General features: G+C 38.9%; 1 protein-coding gene across 6 annotated transcripts in view; it reads right to left on the reverse strand.

Annotated features, from left to right (window-relative positions):
* Positions 1-629: 629 nt before the first annotated feature.
* Positions 630-22,713, reverse strand: part of LOC114463175 (inositol 1,4,5-trisphosphate receptor type 1) — a 115,290-nt gene continuing 93,206 nt past the window's right edge. For 5 of the 6 annotated variants that reach the window (XM_028446506.1, XM_028446507.1, XM_028446505.1 and 2 more), the window contains 16 exons: positions 21,970-22,170; positions 21,781-21,891; positions 20,813-20,908; positions 20,546-20,689; positions 19,855-19,962; positions 19,513-19,705; positions 18,132-18,254; positions 13,016-13,191; positions 11,836-12,000; positions 11,403-11,592; positions 11,226-11,315; positions 7,621-7,760; positions 5,887-6,052; positions 2,361-2,521; positions 1,877-2,038; positions 1,541-1,680 (listed from right to left, as the gene is read on the reverse strand). In XM_028446506.1, coding sequence (XP_028302307.1) covers positions 1,594-1,680; positions 1,877-2,038; positions 2,361-2,521; positions 5,887-6,052; positions 7,621-7,760; positions 11,226-11,315; positions 11,403-11,592; positions 11,836-12,000; positions 13,016-13,191; positions 18,132-18,254; positions 19,513-19,705; positions 19,855-19,962; positions 20,546-20,689; positions 20,813-20,908; positions 21,781-21,891; positions 21,970-22,170 — 2,313 coding nt within the window. In that variant the 3' untranslated portion in view covers positions 1,541-1,593. Of the gene's footprint in view, positions 1,681-1,876; positions 2,039-2,360; positions 2,522-5,886; positions 6,053-7,620; positions 7,761-11,225; positions 11,316-11,402; positions 11,593-11,835; positions 12,001-13,015; positions 13,192-18,131; positions 18,255-19,512; positions 19,706-19,854; positions 19,963-20,545; positions 20,690-20,812; positions 20,909-21,780; positions 21,892-21,969; positions 22,171-22,713 lie in introns of all 6 variants that reach the window. The other variant, XM_028446504.1, reaches the window with a different exon arrangement.

The raw sequence follows: 22,713 nt of genomic DNA on the forward strand, positions 1-22,713 counted from the left end.
GTCCGTGTGTGACCCATGTGTGACCTTACATCCCCACGCTTGCAACACTGTTGAAGATAAATTCATTCTCGTTCCATACATTTCTGTGTGTGATGTCACAGGGTAGACATAGTTCTGTGCATTGAAATATACATTTCTGTGTGTCTGTAAACAATCATAACAACATAGCCTGCAACAGGCGCACTTCAACAAGTGCAGAGAAAACATTATATGGAGCGATTTTATGAGCCATTCGCAGTTTCATTTGTGTAATTAGACTCCTGTGTCTTAATCGTTGAGACAAACGAACCAGCTGCTTAGCTAAGATAGCAGGAAAACAGCTGATCGCCAACAGCCGTAAACAAACCAGCTTCATCGTGTCTGTAGGCTGGTGGAGAGAAGGTGAAGGGGTTTAGTCCATCCCTGCTGACTCAGGGTGTGCTTAAGTGAGAGCATGGAGCCCTACATACACAGATAGAGAGAGACAGCTACCAATTACTGGCAAGGATCTAATCTAATAATGACATCACTTTTAGATAGATGCTGCATACTGTCATTCACCTTTCACTGCCTTTAGGAAGGGGCACATTTTTATTTCCTTGAGTGCCACTTGAACTTTGCACTCTGGCTTCTTTAACAGTCAAAAATAATAATATTTCACACACCCATTTATTTAAATAAACAACAGTGGAATGTACAATTCAGACAGAAACCATTATTTTGAATAAAAATCAAGGTTTTCAAAAACACATTATCAAGTACATACTTTTGAACTCGTGTGACATTTTACAAAGTGACAAACCCAAATGTGATTGACGATAATATTTGTTTGTGTGCTACAGGAAAACAACAGAATAATGCAGTGAATACAGAACATCAAAGCTGAAACAACAGCATATGCCAAAACACTGAGCTTTGGTTACTGCTGATTTCCAATGGGTTTTTCTGTATCTCCTGTAATTCTACAACATGGACACAATGTCTTCAGTGTGAAGCTGTACTGATTTGCTACGTAGGTCATATTTTGCAGCGATAAAGATGGATTTGGAGTTGAGCACCTCTCAATATGTTACAACAAGCACTCAAAACCTTTGTTGGTTTAATCCAGGCCATCCTAGAACAAGTAGGAGACTACAAAAATCTGAAATAACATTAATTCAAGAGGTTGATAACATTATTAGAACTGTGTAGTGATGTTTGAAACAAATGCATATTATGTAGTATTCCTAAGGCTGTTAGATGAAAGAACAAATCTTAAATACGGAGTTATATGGATAAGATATCCCAAATCACGTGACCTGATATTGCTTAGGATTAAAACCTTCGTACATGGCCACTGGAGAGGAAACGTCCTTCAGGAACAACTGATCAACTTTGGCATGCTGGCTGGAGGTCAAACACAGAAGGCATCTAGTGTTGTTAAGATGAAATCAGTGTGTTCTTCTTCATTTACAGAGCTGGCTACTTAAATTCAAGGCACTTGGTGCATCCATCAAAACTGTCACCTCACAGACACTCAGGGAGTGTCTGGTGAAGTTTTACAGACATGTATGGCCATAAACACATACTAGATATTGACCCGTTTTGGTAAGTTGTCAGGTGCTTTAGAGGCTCTCACGCGGGCTGCTGGGGATTGATGTTCATGTGAGGGGGGTGACCAAGGAGTCCGATTCGTTGTTTCTGCTTCCTCTGCTCGGTCATCTGCACAGTACAAGCAAACAGTGCAGGGTTAGTTCCTAATCAATGATCTGATGTGAACGCTCTGAGTTTTGCATGTTTGCATGGAGTGTGAGTGCCCCCTCAATGTTTGCAGTGTTGTTTGATCACTACTGTTCACTTTGGAATGGAAACAAGGATGAACTAAGAAACGCCATGATTTACAACTGCAATGACATACCTGCTCCTTGAGCTCGGTCAGCTGTCCAGACAGGTTCGCCACCAGCCGCATGGTCGACTCCAGCTTCTCCTGCAGGTTTCGGATTTCATTCTGCTCCCCCTCTGCATCGCTGCTCACCAGCGACATGGCACGCATTCGAGGAAACCAGTCCAGATTATGCTCCTGTCATAAACCGAGCATATTGTAGAAGTCTCAAGAAGATTACAAGGGGACGTCTTGGAGTCCTCTTATTGGACATTTTAGTCCAAAAATGGGAATGCCTACTTCCAGAGAGACTCACTAATTTACTAAGAAAAATGATTGCACAATGAGCATAAAGAAAGTAGGGTTTAAAAGCTGAAGTATTTATTTGTTAAAGATGATTTTTCAGTTGAAAAATGTGCTCCTTGTAAAATCTCCAGAAGTGCACCATCAATGATTTTAGGTGACACATGGTTACATCACTGCTGGAAGTTCAACAGATTTACACCAAGTGGGTGTTTACCTTGATCATCTCTGCCACATAGCTTTCAGGCCCTGTGTACTCTGTGGAGTCTTTGACCTTCACCAGGACGATGAAGAACAAGTAGTGCCACATGTTGTGCTCCTCTTTGATGTGTCCTTCAAAGGTCACCGTCTTATTGTCAAATTTGTCGCGCTCCAGACCTGTATGGGAGCAATCAAGTCAAACAACCACAACATGTCAACGAATCAACTATAGCTTCCCTTTATGGTGAGAAAGAGCTGCGGTTAATTCTTGGCTGGGCTTTTCCTTTTGAAGTTTGTTCTACTGCTGCAAGGCAAAGATAGTGCGTTCATTTTAATCATGTGTTTTATTCGTAATATTGTAACTAATTTGTTATCTCTGCTAACTTGACCAAGTCTCCCTTGCAGATGCCTCCTTTTATTTCAAACCTTTGTTTGAGAACATTGAGGTTAACGTCATTGGCAATGCCGCTGCGTCAATTACTGCAAACAACACGCACGCACAAAACAGGGCACACCAGCCCTTCCACAGGGGACACAATGATGAACATCATAGCTATCACCTGTTATAACTCTAAAGGCAGAATGATAAACATTGTCAATACAATTCAGAGTTGAAGCAGCCATAATCCATAAAAAAACAAGAATACAGCTTCAGCAACTTCTTTCCTTGAGGTCAAAGGCTAACTCAACCGACTTCTGTATAGAAACTAAGGCTGAACAATTAATTGCATTTGCGATAATAAACATTATGATAAAATGATACTAAGGCCACGATCACATGACTTGTGAGCAAACAGAGCTGAGCAGGGAGAGAAGTTAACGGCACTTTACTACTAAAAACTTCCCCCGGTTCCCCAGAGGCCGAGGGAGGAGCCTCATGTCCGGGGTAGAGTCAGAATTGGAGTCGCTGGAAGCTGCGCTCATGGCACAGAGAAAACTAACTGCCTGAGCTTAATCAATGGACAAACTTCCTGCTGTTCATGTAATAATCTTCATCTGTTTTCCGCGGTCACAGAAAATGGAAGGCCCCATGTATCATAAGCAGATTATTGTAATTGATGTTTTTGGGTCTGAAGAACAGCATGACATTAGTCATAGGCTGCATCCGTATATTCCCTCCTATCTCCTTTCCAATCCACTTTTCCTCAATCCCCAGACGTGTTTAAGCAGCGGCCATGATAAGGAGAGTTCAAATTCTCTTAAAGCTAAGGAAAGCAGTCTCAATGCTTCCTTTATAACCTCCTTTAGCCTAGGAAACACTGATGCATCCTATATCAGAGACCAGATAATTCTGCACCACAATTCCTTGCGGCGACAACATTTAAAGGGACCCGCTAATCTGAGCGTTCACAGAAACTCACGAAGACTGAAAGGGGATGCGTATCATGTACGTTACCAATGCAATAATATGCCTTGAACAACTTTAAATAATCTAAAACCCATATCTTATGATATGCAATCCATATTATCAGATTATAACTGTCATACTGTATTTGAGATTATATCAGCAGTTAGAGGGACAGGGGAAAGTGTTCTAAATGTTCTTTTAGTAGTTCATTTTTGGAAATTTGTAGATTTTCCATTACGGCAGACGTCACTAACCTTCACCACCATCGGATTATTATGTCACCTAGTGGAAGTGCATCTGATTGTCAAAACAACGTTCATCTAAAATAGATTTTAATGGTCTTTAGAAAGTCTCCTAACACCTTTCCTTAATCCTGTGACGTCATCCACTGGATTAAGGAAAAGTGGATAGGAAAGGAGATAGGAGGGACTATTCGGACGCAGCTGTATTTGCATTCGGAAGTATTTTATATTTGTCACAGGTGTCCTGAAAAGAGATAAAAGCAACTTGAAAATGTTTAATGTTCTACAATACAATAGAAAAGTGTGTCATTTATAGAACAAACATGGAAGAAATGTTTTATAGAAGAAACAATATCAGTGAAGTAGGCTGTGAAAAGCATAGGCTCCAACACAGAACCTTGAGGTACACCTTTACTAAAGATCAGAAGAATCAGATTTTGTTTGATCCATGACTAAAACAGTGAAATTGTATTGTATTCTAGCAGTAGGTCTACTTGTTGGTGCATTACAAGCAGGTTGAGAAGTCCAATGACGAATTATTAAAAGACATGCATGTTATGGCCTCCTAGACGCCATATTCAAATTACATACATTAATTAATCAATGAAATTATTCTTCATTTTGAGGTGATAACAGATAACAAACCATTCAAGAGGGAATATGTGTACATTATAAGAATAATAGGATGAAATTGAGGCACAGTGGTTTCTGAGATATCTGAACTCTGAAATCTTTAACACAGGAGATAGAAACCCTGAAATGCTTTATCAAAAATAAAAGCAGTTCCTGTGGTGATCAGCTTCTCGTCGTCGCACCTCCGTCTCTAATCGTTCCCTTAGCAACCATAGAGACGGCAGCAGCTCCCCCTGTGGCCTTGCTTTATTTACCAGGAGTGAGTCAGAGCTTACGCTGGCTGTGTGACATAATACTGTTCTCATTCCATATGCTTAGCACTTGTCCTGGGTGCCCAACTTACCATGAGCGCACACACACACACACACACACACACACACACACACACACACACACACACACACACACACACACACACACACACACACACACACACACACACACACACACACACACACACACACACACACACACACACACACACACACACACACACAGGCGCCTGTTCGTTAGATAGAAAAATGTATTGTATAGATATAAGGTCACATACAGTATTCAGAGCCACAGTGAGTGAGTGAGGAAGGACGGAGGCTGAAACAAACCACGTACACCTTTGAAGACGATTTACACTGAAACACGGAGACATTTAAAGAGCCACGGTGGGAAACGAACAGCAAAAACAAAACCAGACTTGAAATAACATTAAAAAAAACTTTTTTTCATTTAACTGCTGTGACGGGAAGATCCCCCTGTATTTACACTAATCATGTGCACAGTTTGGATTGCATTGATCTGTCCCACACAGTTACTGACTGCAAGCCCAAAACCTTGACAACTTCATACTTGTTGCTTTCGGTCCTTACGTACATGGTTAGTCATGCACTGTTGGGATGACTGAATAGAGCTGGGTAAAAAAAAAAGATTCATCAACTTAAATGCGATATCCATTCATCCATTTTGTGACCTGTTTGCTCCTTTTTCGGCCCGATATAGATGAATAAAATCCTAAATTCGATTGTTTAATACGGCTTTCCATCCATGTGTCATGCATTACTGTGAGATAAATTCTTAATCAAAACATTGATATTTAATACTGCACTAAGTTAGGTTACTTTCTACTATTGACATTAGTTCTCTGAGAATCTCTTCCAAATTAAGGTTAAATTGATACTGTGACCTAAAAAAATCATTATCCGAATTGAAAACCAAATGGAATCAAACTGAATCGCGAAACGAATCAAGCCCTGTGAATGGATACCAGCTCTATGACTGAATAAAGCTTACTTATTATCTGGAATATGAAACACGAGCTTTCTCACCGCAGATGAAGCATGTTGTCTTCAAGACTTCTTCTTTCTTCTGTTTTTCACTCCTCAGGTCAGCAAAGGTGTCGATGATCACACCAAAAATGAGGTTGAGGACAATGATGATGACCATGAAGAAGAACAGCAGATCGTAAATAACTCGGGCTGCAAACAGCGGCTCCTGAAAGGAAGAGATGTGGTTGTTTAAAGTCTTCAAAAAGCAGGATGTTTATTGTTCTGGTAGGTGAAACATATGCAGCAGAAACAGAAAATGATCCTTTAGCATTCTTTTTTTTATCATGCAGGACAGTGAAAACTAAGCTTCTCAATCCAAATGGCATTTTGAGTTTCAAGCGGAAAGTGTCACAGAAGTTATCAAGAGTTAAACTGGCTTATGTCACTTATAGTATATGTTCACAGTGATCTTTTGATCCTACTCTTCTGATTAATGTGAAGCAACATTCACAAAGTGTTTGAGAGTTTTGTTTCCTCACTAATTAAGCACATGAGCTGGGTTTACACTATTGTTAGACAGGTTAGGTTTGCTAAATGCATCATTTAACAATGAAATGTGACTATTCCATTGAAAGAAAACTAAATATACTGATAGGCAACCTCAGTGGTTATTAAAGAGGATACTATTTGTTAGCATCAATGAAGCCATTTCATTTTCTTCATAAGAAATGAGATTAGCTTTCTATTAAAGTGCAGCAGCAGCAAAAGGACCCAGTCTTGGTCCTTTTAACAACAATTTCTCTACAAGAGAAATGGGCAACTTTTGTCAAATTGGGGGCCACAAAAATGTGACTCTCTTGATTATCATTATTCATGTCAGCATTTAGAAAAAAGATCAATCTGAGCATTAATACAGGAAACAACAAAGGGTTTTGATTGTTTTTTGTTTTTGGTGTTTTGTACATTTCCCTGCCATCTTTGTATATTTTTTTGTTCGAGTTTTGAAGGTTTACGTTGTGTATTCTTGTTGTCATTTGTATATTTTTCTCTCATCATGTGTGTCTTATGTGTCATTTTGTATGTATTTCTTTTATTTTGTTTTTTTTTTTCTGAGTAATTTCTTGTATTTTTGTTGTCATTTTGTATACTTTTCTGTAATTCTGTTTGATTTTTTGCTGTTGTTTTATGTATTTTTCAGTATGTTGCATGCTTTTGTTGTCATTTTGTGTATTTTTCTGTCACTTTGTTTGGAGTCACGACTTTGGAAGTGCACAAAATTAGACAGAGGGCTGCATGTGGCCCCCAGGACCCTGTTTGCCCGTGTCTGCTGAACAATCTGGTGCGCTGAAGCAGGGAGACATCCGAAAAATGTCAAACCGCAGGGATCAAGTTTTGGCACCAACGCTCATACTTTTCCTCAGTAATTCACTTTAGCAGCTAACGAGAGATTTGTATGCAGCAAATCTGTCAGACACACACATCCTTTTGACATCATTGACGGTGAAGTGTGACTTCAGTGGAATCTGTTTCAGTCCTTATACAGAGCGGAGGAGGTGCAGCTGTAACCTCCGTGCTTCCGAAAATCAATCAAATGTTTGACATGTGATGGGCTCACAGCCAGCTCACATGACCTGTGGGGGCTGCATCAACACACACACACACACACACACACACACACACACACACACACACACACACACACACACACACACACACACACACACACACACACACACACACACACACACACACACACACACACACACACACACACACACACATGCTTCCATGTACCTCTTTGGATGGCTTACGCAGAACATCTCCAACGCCCCCTCCACTCCTCAAACCATGACTCAGCACAGTCACGATGCACATAAGCAAAGAATCACAGGTCCGCTCCATGTCACTGTCCTCCAAACTGTCAGACCCCAATACTGAGACACACACACAGGGTAAACAGCTGTGTACACATTTATGCAACAAGAAGTAAGAACAAATGCAACAGTTCCAGTGAGATTCGTTTTGTCTTCTTTTTTAACAGTATGTTAAATAAAGGTGTCGTTTATTCTGACAAGATTTTTCAGGAACAAATGGAACCTCAACTTAAAATTCAAAAGTTGTAATGCCATTGAATTTATTGTCATGCCTTTTTTCTGTCCTCCGTGGTACACATCAGAACCGTATAGAGATCAAGTTGCGACAACTCAGTTCACTCCAATGGTTCTTTTTTTACAGCAATGGCGGCTCATGGAGCCTCACATTTTGTCCCAGAAATGATCAGTTTACTATTGTAGCAAATGGAGCTAGAGCGGAATAGAGGGTTTGTGATGCACTTTTGAACGTTAAGCATTAAAGCATGTTAGTGGATTATCCCCCGCTGAACTTCTAAATTTTAATTTTATTTTGTTGTATTTTAATTTTTTAACAACTATTATCTTTTTTTTCTTTAAATTGGGAGATACACTGCTGTCGTGTTCATGTTCGAAATAAAAAGAAAAAAATTCAATTTTTTTTTTTAGAACAGCGTTTACTTCACACAGTTTTATCTACCCACATAGGCTACATATCTTCAATTTTTTTTTTTTTTTTAATCAAACAGTAAGCTTTTCATTTGTGTTATTTGTGGAAAATTGCAAATGAAGTGTTTGAATATGACAGATTTTTTTATAGTTATAATCCTGATTCATTTTGAGATTGCTCCTGCTGACTTTCTTTCTCCTCTCTGGTTTAGTTGGGAGGTCACACATTTTCAATCCTTTATCGGAGCGATTGGAGCATCCCCATGCAGCACAGCAAACCATGATGGCGACCAAATGCAAGGACACCATGTATGAAAGGCACAGACAAAAAAACTGTGGAAGTTTTAAGCATTAAACTTCTCTGTACAAACATAATATCTTATCTATATAATATGTCCTTGAGGTAGTTGCAGGCTTAATATCTGTAGAAACTGTTTACATGTTTTGTTTTTTGGTTGAAACATGAGTAGCGAGGCAGAGAGACATTATTTACATCTCTTTATCAGGCTTTGACAGGGAAGCTAAAATAAAAACACATGATTTTCATGACCTTTGGGCGGAGCCCCTAAAGAGACACAGATTTCTCTTTTTTTTGCATGCTTGCCTAAGCGTTCCAAGCAAACCCTTAAAACCTTCACGTGCTCATGGAAAAGTTTGCTACGTGCAGGTTAACGGGTTGGTGCTCGTCTAAATACATAGAGTCGGTTACATGGAGGTGATGCCAGTGTTGGTCGGCTGATGGTGACCACATACACAAAGTTCAGCATGTGTGGTCAACATCAGCTCGTTTGTAAATTTCAAGCTTTTGCGTAAGACTGTTAATATGCTCACAAAGTTTTTTGTGACATATAATTTTTTAATTAAATAAAAAAAGTTCATGTCAATTTTCGGCCTTTGTCAATGGACATGTTGATCAGCTGAGTTTATTGTCAAAACCTTAAGTTGCCTCAAGTCTAAAAATGTTTGCATCCAGGGACTGCTTATAGGGGACAAACCTTTTCAAGGAACCTTTCATGAACCTCATGCCAAATGTTTCAACTTAAATATTTAAGATTTTTGTAGTAGAAAAGAGCTTAAAGAGCATATGTACTAGTCTTGTATATGTAAAGTACTTTTTTTGCATTGTTTAATATCTGTTGAGACAGTCATCACACTTCTCAGTGCTACAGCGGTGTGTCATGTACAGTATCATATACTTTACATGGAAAGTAGGTTTTTATTGGTGGATTGGTCCCATTATGTAGGTATACACAGTTGTTGTAATGATACAGCATTAATAATAGTTCTCAAAAAAGGTATTTATCGAACCCCTGGCGGTCCTCGGACCCCAGTTTGAGAACCTCTGGTCAATTTGACGTACAATTCCACCACAGAACATCTCAAAGAACCAAAATAAAAACTGTTTTTGCAGAAATTAAGGACAAGTATTACCAAACGTTGAACAGCTGAGTAGTTCAGTGAAATCACATGAGTTTGGGTTGAATCACATGATGAACACCAGTAATAAGTATTGCAGCTCAATAAGTTTAGGAAGCTTTTTTTCCTTTGGAAATCAATTTAGCAAAAAAATAAGAAAGAATCACCTTTGATTACTTCAGTAGTTCAAACTTTAAATATGTTTTTGTAACAAAAATGATAATATTTTATGCTTTTATCCTATGTAAGGTGACCTTGGGTGCCAAAAAACAAATAAAATGTATTATTATTATTATTATTATTATTGTTATTATTATTATTATTATTATTATTATTATTATTATTATTATTATTATTATTATTATTATTATTATTATTATTATTATATCTGATAACAAATACATGTCAGCCTATTTGTCTCATGTTGTGCAGTAGTACAACATTGAACAGCCACTGTGTGGCCTTAATGGCTGTGAGGTTGATGTACTAACTGATCTGTGATTACAGAATCTCTCCTGGTCGTGGTCACACTGCCCTAAGCAGGTTAGAGACCATCGTTACACTGATAACATTTGCCAAGGTCTCTTCTCAGAGACTCTGTCATTGTTATGCTTAGAGCTATCAGCAGCATATAAAACCCTAAGGACAACTACAGATCGTTGGGACACACACATGGAAACCTCTGAATCCCAGATCAGACCAAATAAACCCTGTGTCCACATCTGACCAGTAAACCCTACAACTTGACTCTGTCTCATTCCATTCAAAACCACCACAACACTAACAATAATTGAATTATGACTCTGGGGTACCTAAGTGTTGATTAACTTATACCTGATACAGTATTTATATGATTCAATGGGTAAAGCTAGAGGGAGGGGGGGGCATTCCCCCTCCACCCCCCATGTCTGAGTTGCCTATGGTGGAAAACTGTCATTTAAAGCAGTGGTTCCACACCAGGGGTACATGTACCCCTGGGGGTACTTGAACACATTGCAGGGGGTACTTGGAAACATTGATGAATCTATTTCCAACATGCTGAGTCATTTTTAAGCCTATTTCAGACACTGTATGTGCTCATCCAACATCTTTTCCACCCATTGACAATAAACAGGATTAATGGAATAAACAATATCGTGGCATTAATATCCTACTAAATTGCAACTAATATGTTATGAATAATACTAAAAATTGAGGTAAAATTTATTCTATGATATACAATAATTGTAATGCTCAATTTTGACATTTAGTGTGCGTTAAAAGTACAGGTTGACATTTTCAAGCTGTAGGAGATTTCAGAGGCCAACATGTTAACAACATGTAAATAAAACAAGAAAGGTTACTAAATTGGAGTGACGAAGGGGTTCTCCTAATCTGAAGAGAGGCCTCGGGGGGCACATGAGACAGAAAAGGTTGGGACACACTAACTTAAAGGACAAAGGGCCATTGTGTGCTTTGTGCTACCTTGTGGCAGAGCTTCTGTGCTGCAGTTCTTATCAGTACCTCCATGACATGTTTCAGTCACAAACTCTCCAGTCAAACTGGTTCCACCTCCTAGATACCAGGATGAGAGACACCATTCGTTTTAAAGTCATGAGCTGTACTGTAACTAAATAAACAAATGTGATGTGATGCTCTCACTCAGGGTGGTGTTGGGGATTCGATCCACCTCCAGGATGAAGTCGTCTTTGAAGAAGATGTAGCCAACGATGGAGAACAGGTAGACCAAGATCAGAGCCAGTACAGCCGTGAGCACGATGGAGCGCCCGTTACGAGTCACGCTCTTTATCACATTCAGCAAAGTCTCTTCTCTGTACACGAGGTCAAACAGCTGCAAAGTCATTGCTCAGGTTATGTGAAGTAAAAGACTTAATTAAAGATCAATGCCAGTAAACAACTACTGTGTTTGTGCTTTGTCTCCTAGAAATGAAAAATTAAACATTCTTCATGCCTTTGGACTTGGAACTTTCAGTACATGACAACATGCCTAAAGGTATGTTATGGTAGTATAGATATATAAAACAACACAAATATTATAATGTATCATCTTATACGCAGCTTGTGTTTTTCTTACCAACAGACTGTAGAAGAAAACGTGGCCGAACACACCAAGGGAGCAAATAATGAGGTAGAGGAGGTGGTAGAGGAACTCAAAGTCCAACACCATGGCTTTGTAACCTCGTGTGAAGGTTCCACGGTTCCCCACAAAACTGATCAGAAATATTATTTTATTGCAAACCTACAAGACAAACCAAAAGCCGTCTGTTAAAACTGGTTAAAGACTGAAAAATAAAAAAAATACAGACATCTTTACTACAATACATCACGTATTAAGGTTTCTTGCATTGAGGTTTAGTGTTTTTTGCACTGATGTATAGCAGTAAGTAGGAGGTGCATATAAATGAGAACATCTCAACAAACAAAACAACAGATTATAAATTACCCTTGAATTTAGTGCAATATTTTTCCTATTAAAATGTCACACACAAAAGGCCTAAAACACAACTTAAAGCTTTCATATATTGATTTATTTATCTACGCATTCATTCATTCATTCATTTATAAAAGTGATTCGTTTTTGCATAGAATGTTCATGGTTCATGGTATTATATTATAATATATTACTTTTGGCAGTAACTAATACTCAAATGCATTAACCTTTTAAAGAAGTTACTCATTTACTGTTGCTTTGCATTGAATTACTGCATTACTTTTATGCAGATAAGTAAACTAACTTTTGATATAGCTATATGTCTTATTTCCTGCTTCTTTTTACATACAGAGATGTAGTGTGGGCGTGTATATTTGCGCTATAGCCCAGATGTGGGTAACTTCAATCATAGCAAGGGATTGTCCGATCCGAGGGCTACGTTATCATGACGAAGGTTTTTCAGTGTTTTTGTAGTTATTTGTCAGTAATTTTTGTATAATTTTGTTGTTTTGTGTGTTTCTACAGGGGAGTTACTGCTTTAAGGGTAGCTAACTAGTGTGACAGCATGTCTACACAGCAGATGGGATGTACAATGTGTAACGTAATAATGAAAACAATGTGATGTGATCAAAGAGAAACTGTCATGTTATTTACCAATGTGTATTATCCCCATAAAGTAACAGCAGTGACATGAAGGCTAACAGTTAGTTGGTAGTAACTCAAATTTAACTTTTTGATATAAACACTTCCAGAACTTAAAGATGCACAAATGATTAAAACAAAATGCTATGCTAACTATGAGCACTGAGCAGGAATCACTCACGTTAAAAGCACCCAGGAGGAATAGTGTGGGCTCGAGGCCCACCGAGAAGATGAGACGGAGGATTGTGACGATGACGAGGGCACGGATACCCATGGGTTGGGGCATGATGATGACGATGACCAGTGTTGCCAGGACACCCATCCATAGCAGTGCAGACAGATGGGGATCCAGCATTCCTGCATGAAAGAGGGTGACAACAAATATACTAACATACTGTACATGTATACATGTACTAGTCATGTTTACAACATCAATTGTATTTGGTGTATTTCCAATAAACAAAAGATGCGCATTTATTAAAAAACAAAACAAAAAAAAAACACCTTAAAGCAGAACTAAGTAACTTTTTCACCTTAATAAATCCTTCTTGTAGTCTTTGTGAGTGTTTATGGGGTGATTGGGGGTCATTCACCCCCCCCCCCGCTGTCTCTAGCCAGAAAACAGTACTTGCAACTTTTCCTGCCTCCGTGCTGCACACAGTTGTCTAAAAATTCACTTTTCTCAAACTCATATCATGGCGGAGACAGCAAAAAAAGACCGAGAAGACCTTTGTCTGAGGAACGGAGCAACTCCGTGCAGTGACAGCTCAGCAGCAGCACACAGCAATCACACACACTGTCGTCACGGCAACAGGCACGCACACACACTCGCAACCCAGCGCTCCATCAGGCAGCACACACACAAATGTCCATTCATTCATCCATCCATCCTCATAGCCACTTTGTCAGCACACAAACAAACACACACACATTTCCACACTACCTTCCGTATTATCCACATCATTCATTTATTTTACTTGTCTCTCTTCCTCATACTGTTCACATGGTCACATGGGACTATATGTGTGAAAGCACCCTTATTATCACTGTTGCATCTTGGGAGAGCAAAGGTGTGTATGTAGCTGGGGTGGGGCAGGCGGCGGGGGTGCAGAGTTTTTACGACAGTGACATAACCAAAAGGGATCTTTAGGGGGAGCGCTAAGCGCAGTTACTTAGTTCTGCTTTAAAAGTACTTTTATAAACGATTTTATTTCTTGAAATACAATTTACAGAATAGGCCTTTTTGGCTGTGACAGTTTTTTTTTTAATTTTTTTACTAGGGCTGTGTATTGCATTAGATTACTTTCTTTCTTTGATTTTGTCTGTTTATTTACATTTTTTTGTGCATTTCTCCACTTTATAATAGTTTTATTTATGTTTATGTACAACACAAAGGTGTGTGTTGGTGCCACTTTTAAACTTCAAATGAAGCTCGGAGCAGCAATGTCCTGCACTCAGCTGCCTGTTAATCATTTATTACAACACGCTTATAGCTCTGTGTGACAGGACATTAAACAGAGAGGATATTCTAGTGATTCAGAGGGAGAAAATTAAGCCGGAGAATTGCCCAGTGGCAGATCCAATAGAATGCTTTTGTGTCACTACCAGCCAGTGAACATTACCTGATTTAACATTAAGTATTGTCAATAATCTTTTGAAAGAGTTTATAAATAAAGCTCACTACAATTACCCCTAATGGTGCTTTGATAAATTAAAACCCTTAGATTTTTTTATATTACATATTGTATTCAAAACTTAAAACATATCCTGGAAAGCGATAAGATTTGTTCACAAATCCAATCAAACTTTATTTATTAAGCACTTTTTATTACAGCAGTTGCACCATTAAGTATACATTTGTCCAGAAGATAAATACACAGAGAATCTTAATGGGCTATTTTAAGGTTAACTAAGGAGAATAGCCACCAATCTTTAGAGTAGTCTGTACATCTACAATGATTTATACAATCCTTTATTTTTCTGGGTTACCCTGAACAAAAGCTTGGTTAATATTAAACATTTATTTGCATTGATCCAAGTGTGCAAATTCGTTTTTTTTTTAGCACAATAATAACATCATTGTCCTATACTTTATGTTGTCGTAGAAATAAAGTGAAATGTTTAACAGCCCATGTACCCAGATTCCTTACTTGAGTATAAGTAAAATACCTATGTAAAAAAAAATTACTTGAGTAAAAGTAAAAAGTACTCATCCAAATATCTACTCAAGTAAAAGTAGAAAGTACAGGCTCTGAAATGTACTCAAAAACACTTTTAAAAGTAAAAAGTATTTCTGTTGCACGATTCACTGTCTGCAAAGCTATTAAACACAGGATAATTTATATGAAATCTGCTGTAGCAATGTTATTGTTTGAACAAACACTAGCTGTCTAGTATCCTAAGGTACTTCACTATATAGTCCTTTAGGCATTTGTATTTGTATATTGTGTAACACATCACACTTCTGAACATTGTGTGCACGCCTGGTTATGACATAAGGCTCTTATGTCCTAACCAGGGGTTATGACATAAGAGGTTGTTTCTTGGTGGTGCTGATTTTGTGAATGTCTGAGTCATTGTCAGATATCTTCTCAGATAAAATAAGATTCAATACAAAATCAGCAGGGGCGCACGGTGGCTTAGTACGTCCGCCTCACAGCAAGAAGGTCCTGGGTTCAAGCCCTGGGGTGGACACTTGGGTCCTTTCTGTGTGGAGTTTGCATGTTCTCCCCGTGCTGTGTGGGTTTCCTCCGGGTACTCCGGCTTCCTCCCACAATCCAAAAACATGACTGTAAGGTTGATTGGAGTCTCTAAATTGCCCATAGGAGTGAATGAATGAGTGAGTGGTTGTTTGTCTGTGTTGCCCTGTGATGGACTGGCGCCCTGTCCAGGGTGTACCCCCGCCCAGCGCCCTAAACCTAATCCTAAACCTAACCCTAAGATGCTACGTACCTGTACTTCGGTAACCGTACCAATAGCACCAGGGGTGGTCCGTAAGGCAAGTGTACAAATAAACACTTTCTTTATTGTTCCCTTTCATGGCTGCAGCAGATATGAAGCGCCGCCAAACGGAGTCAATCACGGATAAAAGGTGTGTGTTTACTGTTAATATGAGGAGACGTGACTGGTTAGCTGACAGGTTGACTGGTTAGCTAGCTGCAAACCGTCATAAGAGATGCTATCCGTGACTCCAAAGCAAGCGGCAAAACCACCAAAGCTAATGCGCTGAATTTATTTATACGCTTCAGCAGCACGGTCGGGGTTATGTGATTGATGCCTCCGTTACGTAACACCACTAAGTTTTTTGACCCGCCCATTAAATCCTGAACACAGAAATTTTAAACACAGTGAAGCCGAGCTCTACAATTAATTTATAAATGGTTGAATGGCTTTTTACATGTTTTAAGGAACACATTTAGGACTTATTTAATGTGTTTAGAAGAAAATGGCTTTACATGGTCTTTAATGATTTTTTATTTATTTTAATTTCTGCATTTCAAACATACTTAACGTACTTGTAACCTCACAGATATCTGAAGGAGGAGCACTTTATAGTAAAGAAAAGAGGTTTTATGTCTCTCTAATGGAGAGGTTGGTGGTTCGGTTCCAAGGCTATTCTCTTCAGTGTTGAAGTGTCACTGGGCAATACACTACCGGTAAATGCCAAATTTCCCCCAGTAATAACACCTTGTATAGCAGCGCTATCAGCTTTGGTGTGTGAATGTTAGTGTAAACGGGTGAATGTGGCTGATCATGAAAAGTGTTTAAAACCAGGGTGCCCAACTCTGAAGGGCCCATGTGAGGAAAGGTTAGCTGTCTCCCCACTCCAACACCCTGAGTCTGATAAATGTCCCTCTCTATGACGTGTGCTGGAGTTTGTACAGAGCCGTGAGACACTTGGTGAATGGGAGTCCTCCAAGACAGGAGTAGGACGGCCCTGCCTTAAACCCTTTAGTTTCTCTCCCCTACCCAGTCCCAATGGGAATCACATGGAAGGTGCCACTTACATAAGAGTCATCTCTAAAAATACCGCAGCTGAATGATTCATAAGTACTTAGCCGCTACAGACAGACAGCTCCAGCCGTGCCGCAGTGTGTGTGAGGGGCGCAAACACTTGTTTCTCGTTTCCATGAGGAGACGGAAGGTTATGTACAAACACCTCTAAAATCAACAGTTGAAATGCCGCAAGTGAGAAACATTTAAATGTGAGCGTGTGCCATGAGCGTGTGACGCAAACTAAAGCTGTACTTGAGAAGGCAGGCAGTCATGCATGCATGCAGGAAGAACACACTGACCTAGATCCCTTGCTCTTATAACCCGGATTCTAAAGCTCCAAGCAAATCATTGGGCGAGGGAAGGACAAGCTGTTTGCATGTGTGTGTGTGTGTGCGTCAGAGAAAAGGCAGGAACAAAAGTCATAAAAGGGCCTGTTGAAGCAGGCCGATGGTATGCTAAAGCCTCACGTGATGATGCACAAAAACCAAAACAAAACCCAAATTCTTTTCAAACAGAAATATTCAATATTATTTATCCACAGGTTTAATGTGAATACCAAATTATCTCAAAGTTGTGCCTGTGCCTCTGGACTTCTCTTACTAACAGTAACTTTAACTCAAGGACCACATAAACCTCATATATATACACACACTCGTGTGTATGACAGAGTTGTACTTTGTAATAGATTTCTTAAATTGCCTCAGATGAGCTCAACGCTTTTGAGTGTATTTTCCTTTGATCTCATGTGATCAGCTGTTGGTCCTAGCCTGAACGTTTGAGGTTTTATTTACACTTAAAATGGGTTTGATTTAAATTTAGAATGAGGAAATGATTTCCTTCTCTTAACGAAATTGACAAAACAAATTCCTCCATTTACATTTGATTTTGTTTATCGGATGCAGCCACAGTTTTTTAAAACCCCTAAAAGATGTTTATTTCACAATATCTGGCATTTTAAGAACACCAGAGCCATCACACGCACTCACAGCAAAGGTACAGTATCTGTTTAGATGTGTGTTTACTGTACGTTGCAAATCTACTGGAAGGCAAATGTCAGCTAAGGCTTTGAGACAATCCTTTGCCAAAGGGTGTGGCGGATGTAAAGATAAAGGCCTCCTCATGACCTGCTCTTAATCCTGATCAGGTGTTTAGATGTGAGCAGATCAGGGCCATGAGGTAAAAGAGGATCAGAAGGTCTCCTTTATTTTATTTCTTGTGTCAAAGTTGAGCAGTTTGAACTAATTTATCTTTATTCGTTGATGATAACTCATAGGTTATGAAGCAGTTGGACAGTGACTGACCTCCGTGCACCCCTTCCAAGGGGTAGAAGAAGCAGACCAGCAGGTTCATGAGCACGGCCAGGTTGAATGAAACATTGCTCCACACCGACATGTTTCTGGAGCACCAATAAAGCACCTGCTGGGCTGGAAAGGAGAAATGACACAAACACACAATTAGATGGAAAACTGTGGCAATTTTTTACTATATCATCAGACACAGAGCCTTTACACAACATGTTAACGTGATATTGTGAGATTAAATCAAGAAAAGAACTGAACGCCATTTCCCAGTATTTGTATGACTGGGGTTGATACTAGTATATATAGATATCCTTGATGTTTGTGCATTCATTACATTTCCTCACAAACGAACTACCAGCAATTAATCATTCTTTCATTTTTATTTCCCTTTTCTGCTTTTCCTTTTACTGCAAAAACATCTGCCCTTTCTTTTTGAAAATTGGCTTCATCCATCCGTCCACCCATCCACCCATATACATCCTTTTGACCATCAGTTTTGTTCTACGCACTCTGAGGTTTTTTCTGTAAAGGAATAACAGATGCAGAGGATTTCCTCCAGAGACACATTTAAGGCTTGGTGTGCGTATGAGAAGAAGATGGAAAGTTCCCGTCCGTGTTCTGATGGTGAAAAGCTGCATAGCTTAACCACATGCTGGATGACATTGTTGGAATGCTGATGTACATCCTTCCATCAGTTTTGTGAAAATTGCCTCTTTTCATCCTAAGGGTTATTTGGTGAGTTTGAACAAAACATGCAATTTAGGAATATTTATTGGTTTGCTATTGGTACAAATATGATAATCTGAACTGAATCGGTTTCTGAAAAGCATTTCTTTAAAGAAAACTTAGTAATAAAGTTGTAAGCGACATAATCCGATCAATTCTCGTCAATTCAAAGGAAAGTTTTTTATGTGCATAAAGTGACAGATGTGTTTTCCACGTACTTCAAAACTGAGGAGTGTGATCTAAGTCCGGGACTTTTACTGCATGTGGTTCAGCTGTGGTTCTATAGTATAGAGCAGAGATCCTTGCATGGATCAACCTAGAAGCCAATGCCACGCAATGTACATTGATGCAGTCTGCTTAAAATTGTAAAGAAAGGTTGGACTGTGTGAGGTCAAAGAGTTTGGGTTACAGTGTTATAAACATATACTGACTTTCTACAACAAACCATCAGCAGCTTCCAATGTGGTCTGTCTCTTCACTGACTGTGCAGATGAAGTGAGCCAGAGAGCAAACTGCATTACTAAAATCCCGTGAAGTTATTCCTACTTCTGTGAACACTGAGGTTCATGCTGGTCATAAGAAAAACAGCATTTCCCTCTATCGTTTGAAGCATAATAAAATAACTATTTAAAGTGTAATCAAGTACGAAATGTACCTCTGAGTTTTTTCTGCCAGTTCATCTCATTGAAGAGGTCCTCTGCTCGGAGAAAGAAGTCATTGATCTTGCTGCCCTGCTCGTCTCTCTCGGTGGTGTAGTAAACACGCAGCTTTGACTCTGAGGTCAGGAACTCACAAATGTTGGGTACAGGGAACACAATCTCTTCCATGGTGCGGTCCTGTCGCACAATCTGAACGAAGATGACGCACGGTCACCTCAAATGATTCACTCGGCTACATTTATAAATAAATATATATTAAAAAATTTATAAATGAATTGATTTTTATCTTTTGTCCCAACAAATGGTAAATGATCAAATTTATGCAACAATACAATGACCTCTATCTGTGCAGTGTGTTTGGCGTAGAACTCCAATGCCTCGTCGCCCTCACCACTTGCTCCTCCGGGTTTCAACATAATGGACAGCTCTTTATTATGACGTGCCAGCTGTGGACAACACAAATTACACAGGAACAGGAAAAGCATAGAAATAATAATACATCAATTTTATACTGTATAGCGCTTTTTTGGACATTCAAAGACACTTTACAGAATCAAGGGATTATTCTTTCACTCCACACTTAGTGGTGGTAAGCTACGATTGTAGCCACAGCTGCCCTGGGGCAGACTGACGGAAGCGAGGCTGCCATAGTGCGACATCGGCCCCTCCGACCACCACCAGCACTCAGTCACACACTACATTCATACTAGGCAAGTGTCTTGCCCAATGACAGATACCACCAGAGCGAATGTCCCCCATCCTGGCACCTAGAATTCTCAGTGGTCTCCCATCCAACTACTAACCAGGTCCAAACCTGCTTAGCTTCAAAGATCTGATGAGATCAGGCAATGATAGGCTGGTATGACCACTTGGTGGACAGTGCCACCACCCCATACCCCCCAGCCCAACCGCACAGAGAAACAACCCATACAGTAGGAAGACCAGCACCACAACCACCAAGGCCAAGGACAGACCTATTAATCACACTTTCTACATTTTATTAAAAGCCACAATAATAACAAAACAAACCTGGTGAGCTAAAATGTAGATGTTATGTCCAACGTTTCGCGGTGAAGCAGCATCATGTTCCTCTTCTTCATCATTCTCCTCCTCCTCTTTAGTGTCCTCAAACTCGACCTCTCCCTGCAGATAGGCCTTTTTTATGACCTCCACCTGCACACACACGCACACACACCTGTTTATTACATTTTGATCAATTTAACCTGAAGTTAAGGTGAGGATTTTGCTTTGTGATGCAATCAATCAAAAATCCCATTGACAACGTCAGTGACTCACCAATTCTTTAGGCCTCATGTTGTAAAGGATCCTCTCAGCGTTCTCACTGTCATAACGGCTTTCCATGATGGCAAGCAGCAGTTTAGATGCATTGTTCTGAAAGACAGGGAAAAAGAAAAGAGGCTCCATTAATTTAAACACCAGAGGTGTAAAGAGTACCGATATATCCTTTCCAAGTAGAAATACTGTAACTTGATTAAGATTGGACTCAAGTACAAGTAAAAAGCAGCTCAAATAAATGGTACTCAAAGTAAAATTTACTAGTCACTTTCACCCCCCATGTTTGATTTGGTAATAAATCTCGCCACGGTTCCCTTGTATACAGTAAACCATCTCATGTAGTAACTTAAAAAGGAAGAGACCAAATCTGTCACAATTGAAATTTGTTTTTCAGCAAAGGCATCTTTATAAAATGAAAGGTTTGTTAAAAAGTACAATTCTTTACTAAATAAAATAACACCAATTAATTAAATTCAACATAAAAATAAAAATCTCAGGCTCTAAGTATAGATACATTTATGAACTCTAAAACAGAGGAAATGCTGTTTAGGTGCATTACATTTAATCTGGTTAGTCAGCTATGATGTGATACATTTGATTGTTGTCTGGTCATTTCATTTTTTGCAGTTTCACAATGTCCGTTGATCATTTTAAAACAAAAAAAAAATTATAATTTACTCATTAATGGTTGGGTGTAGAGAGGAAATGAATTACTTTACTTCTTTTATATTTTACAGTACTTACTGTAAGTAGAAGTAAACTTACTGATTTAGAAATATACTCAAAAAGTACAAATACCCATAAAAGTAATGAAATTAAATTAAATTAAACTGGGCTTTAAGCCTTTATTCGTTATGTATATATGTTGTTACACATATATATTGAAATTATAATATTGAAAAGCAACTTAATTACAGTTGCACTTGTAATCCATTACATGCACCTATGCATAATACTAGCTTTCTCACCTTTAGTTCTAACACCAGGTCCATCCGCTTCTTCCCAAGAGGGTTAATGTCATTCAGAATCAAGGCAATGATTATGTCGATCCCATTGGACTCGTGTGTAGCAATGCAATTCTGGAAAATACAAGAAAATAATCAACAATAAACTGAGCAGAAACGTAAATGCAGCATTGTCATTCAAAGTCGTCTCACCTGGTTTTCATGGCAGGGACCTTGGCAGTATTCTGTCAGACTCTCCAGAGTCTGGTTGATCAAGGCCACATTCTTCTCATTGATGTACAGACCAAGCAGACCAAGACCGCCCGTGGTGCTGCCACAGATACAGTCCAAAAACTGCAGAGTCTCACACACAAGGTTGTAGTTGTTTTTGTTGTTTTGACACCGGAGAAAGTTCTGCAAAAAGTTAGATCAGGTAAAGATTATCAGGAAAGCTCATGGCGGCATAGCATTAAATGATAGTAGCAGAGCTCAGACGATACACTAACAATGCAATGGTACTTTGGAAAGAACCAAAAAAAATTAAATATAATTTTAAAAATAACCATAATTTGACTCAATTTTAAAACTTTTTTATTCTTTATTATATCTATTTGGTTTTTTTTTTAATTTTATTTTCTGCCACATACAACACAAAGATAGAAACAATTACAGAGAAAATGCCATAGATAATAGACAGTATTCACAAATCTTATACATTATAATACAGTAAGTGTGTGTGTGTGTGTGTGTGTGTGTGTGTGTGTGTGTGTGTGTGTGTGTGTGTGTGTGTGTGTGAGATATTATAATAATCATAATAATGGTATTGAGCTATTAGAGGGTGAGGGGGGAGGCAATAACAAGCTGATAGTATTTAAATATGTAGGGGAAAGGAACAATATTTAAATGTTTATATATATACATAAGTATACAAAATAGAAATAATACAATTGAGAAAAG

Source organism: Gouania willdenowi, chromosome 5 (genome assembly GCF_900634775.1).
Source record: "Gouania willdenowi chromosome 5, fGouWil2.1, whole genome shotgun sequence".
NCBI lineage: Eukaryota > Metazoa > Chordata > Actinopteri > Blenniiformes > Gobiesocidae > Gouania > Gouania willdenowi.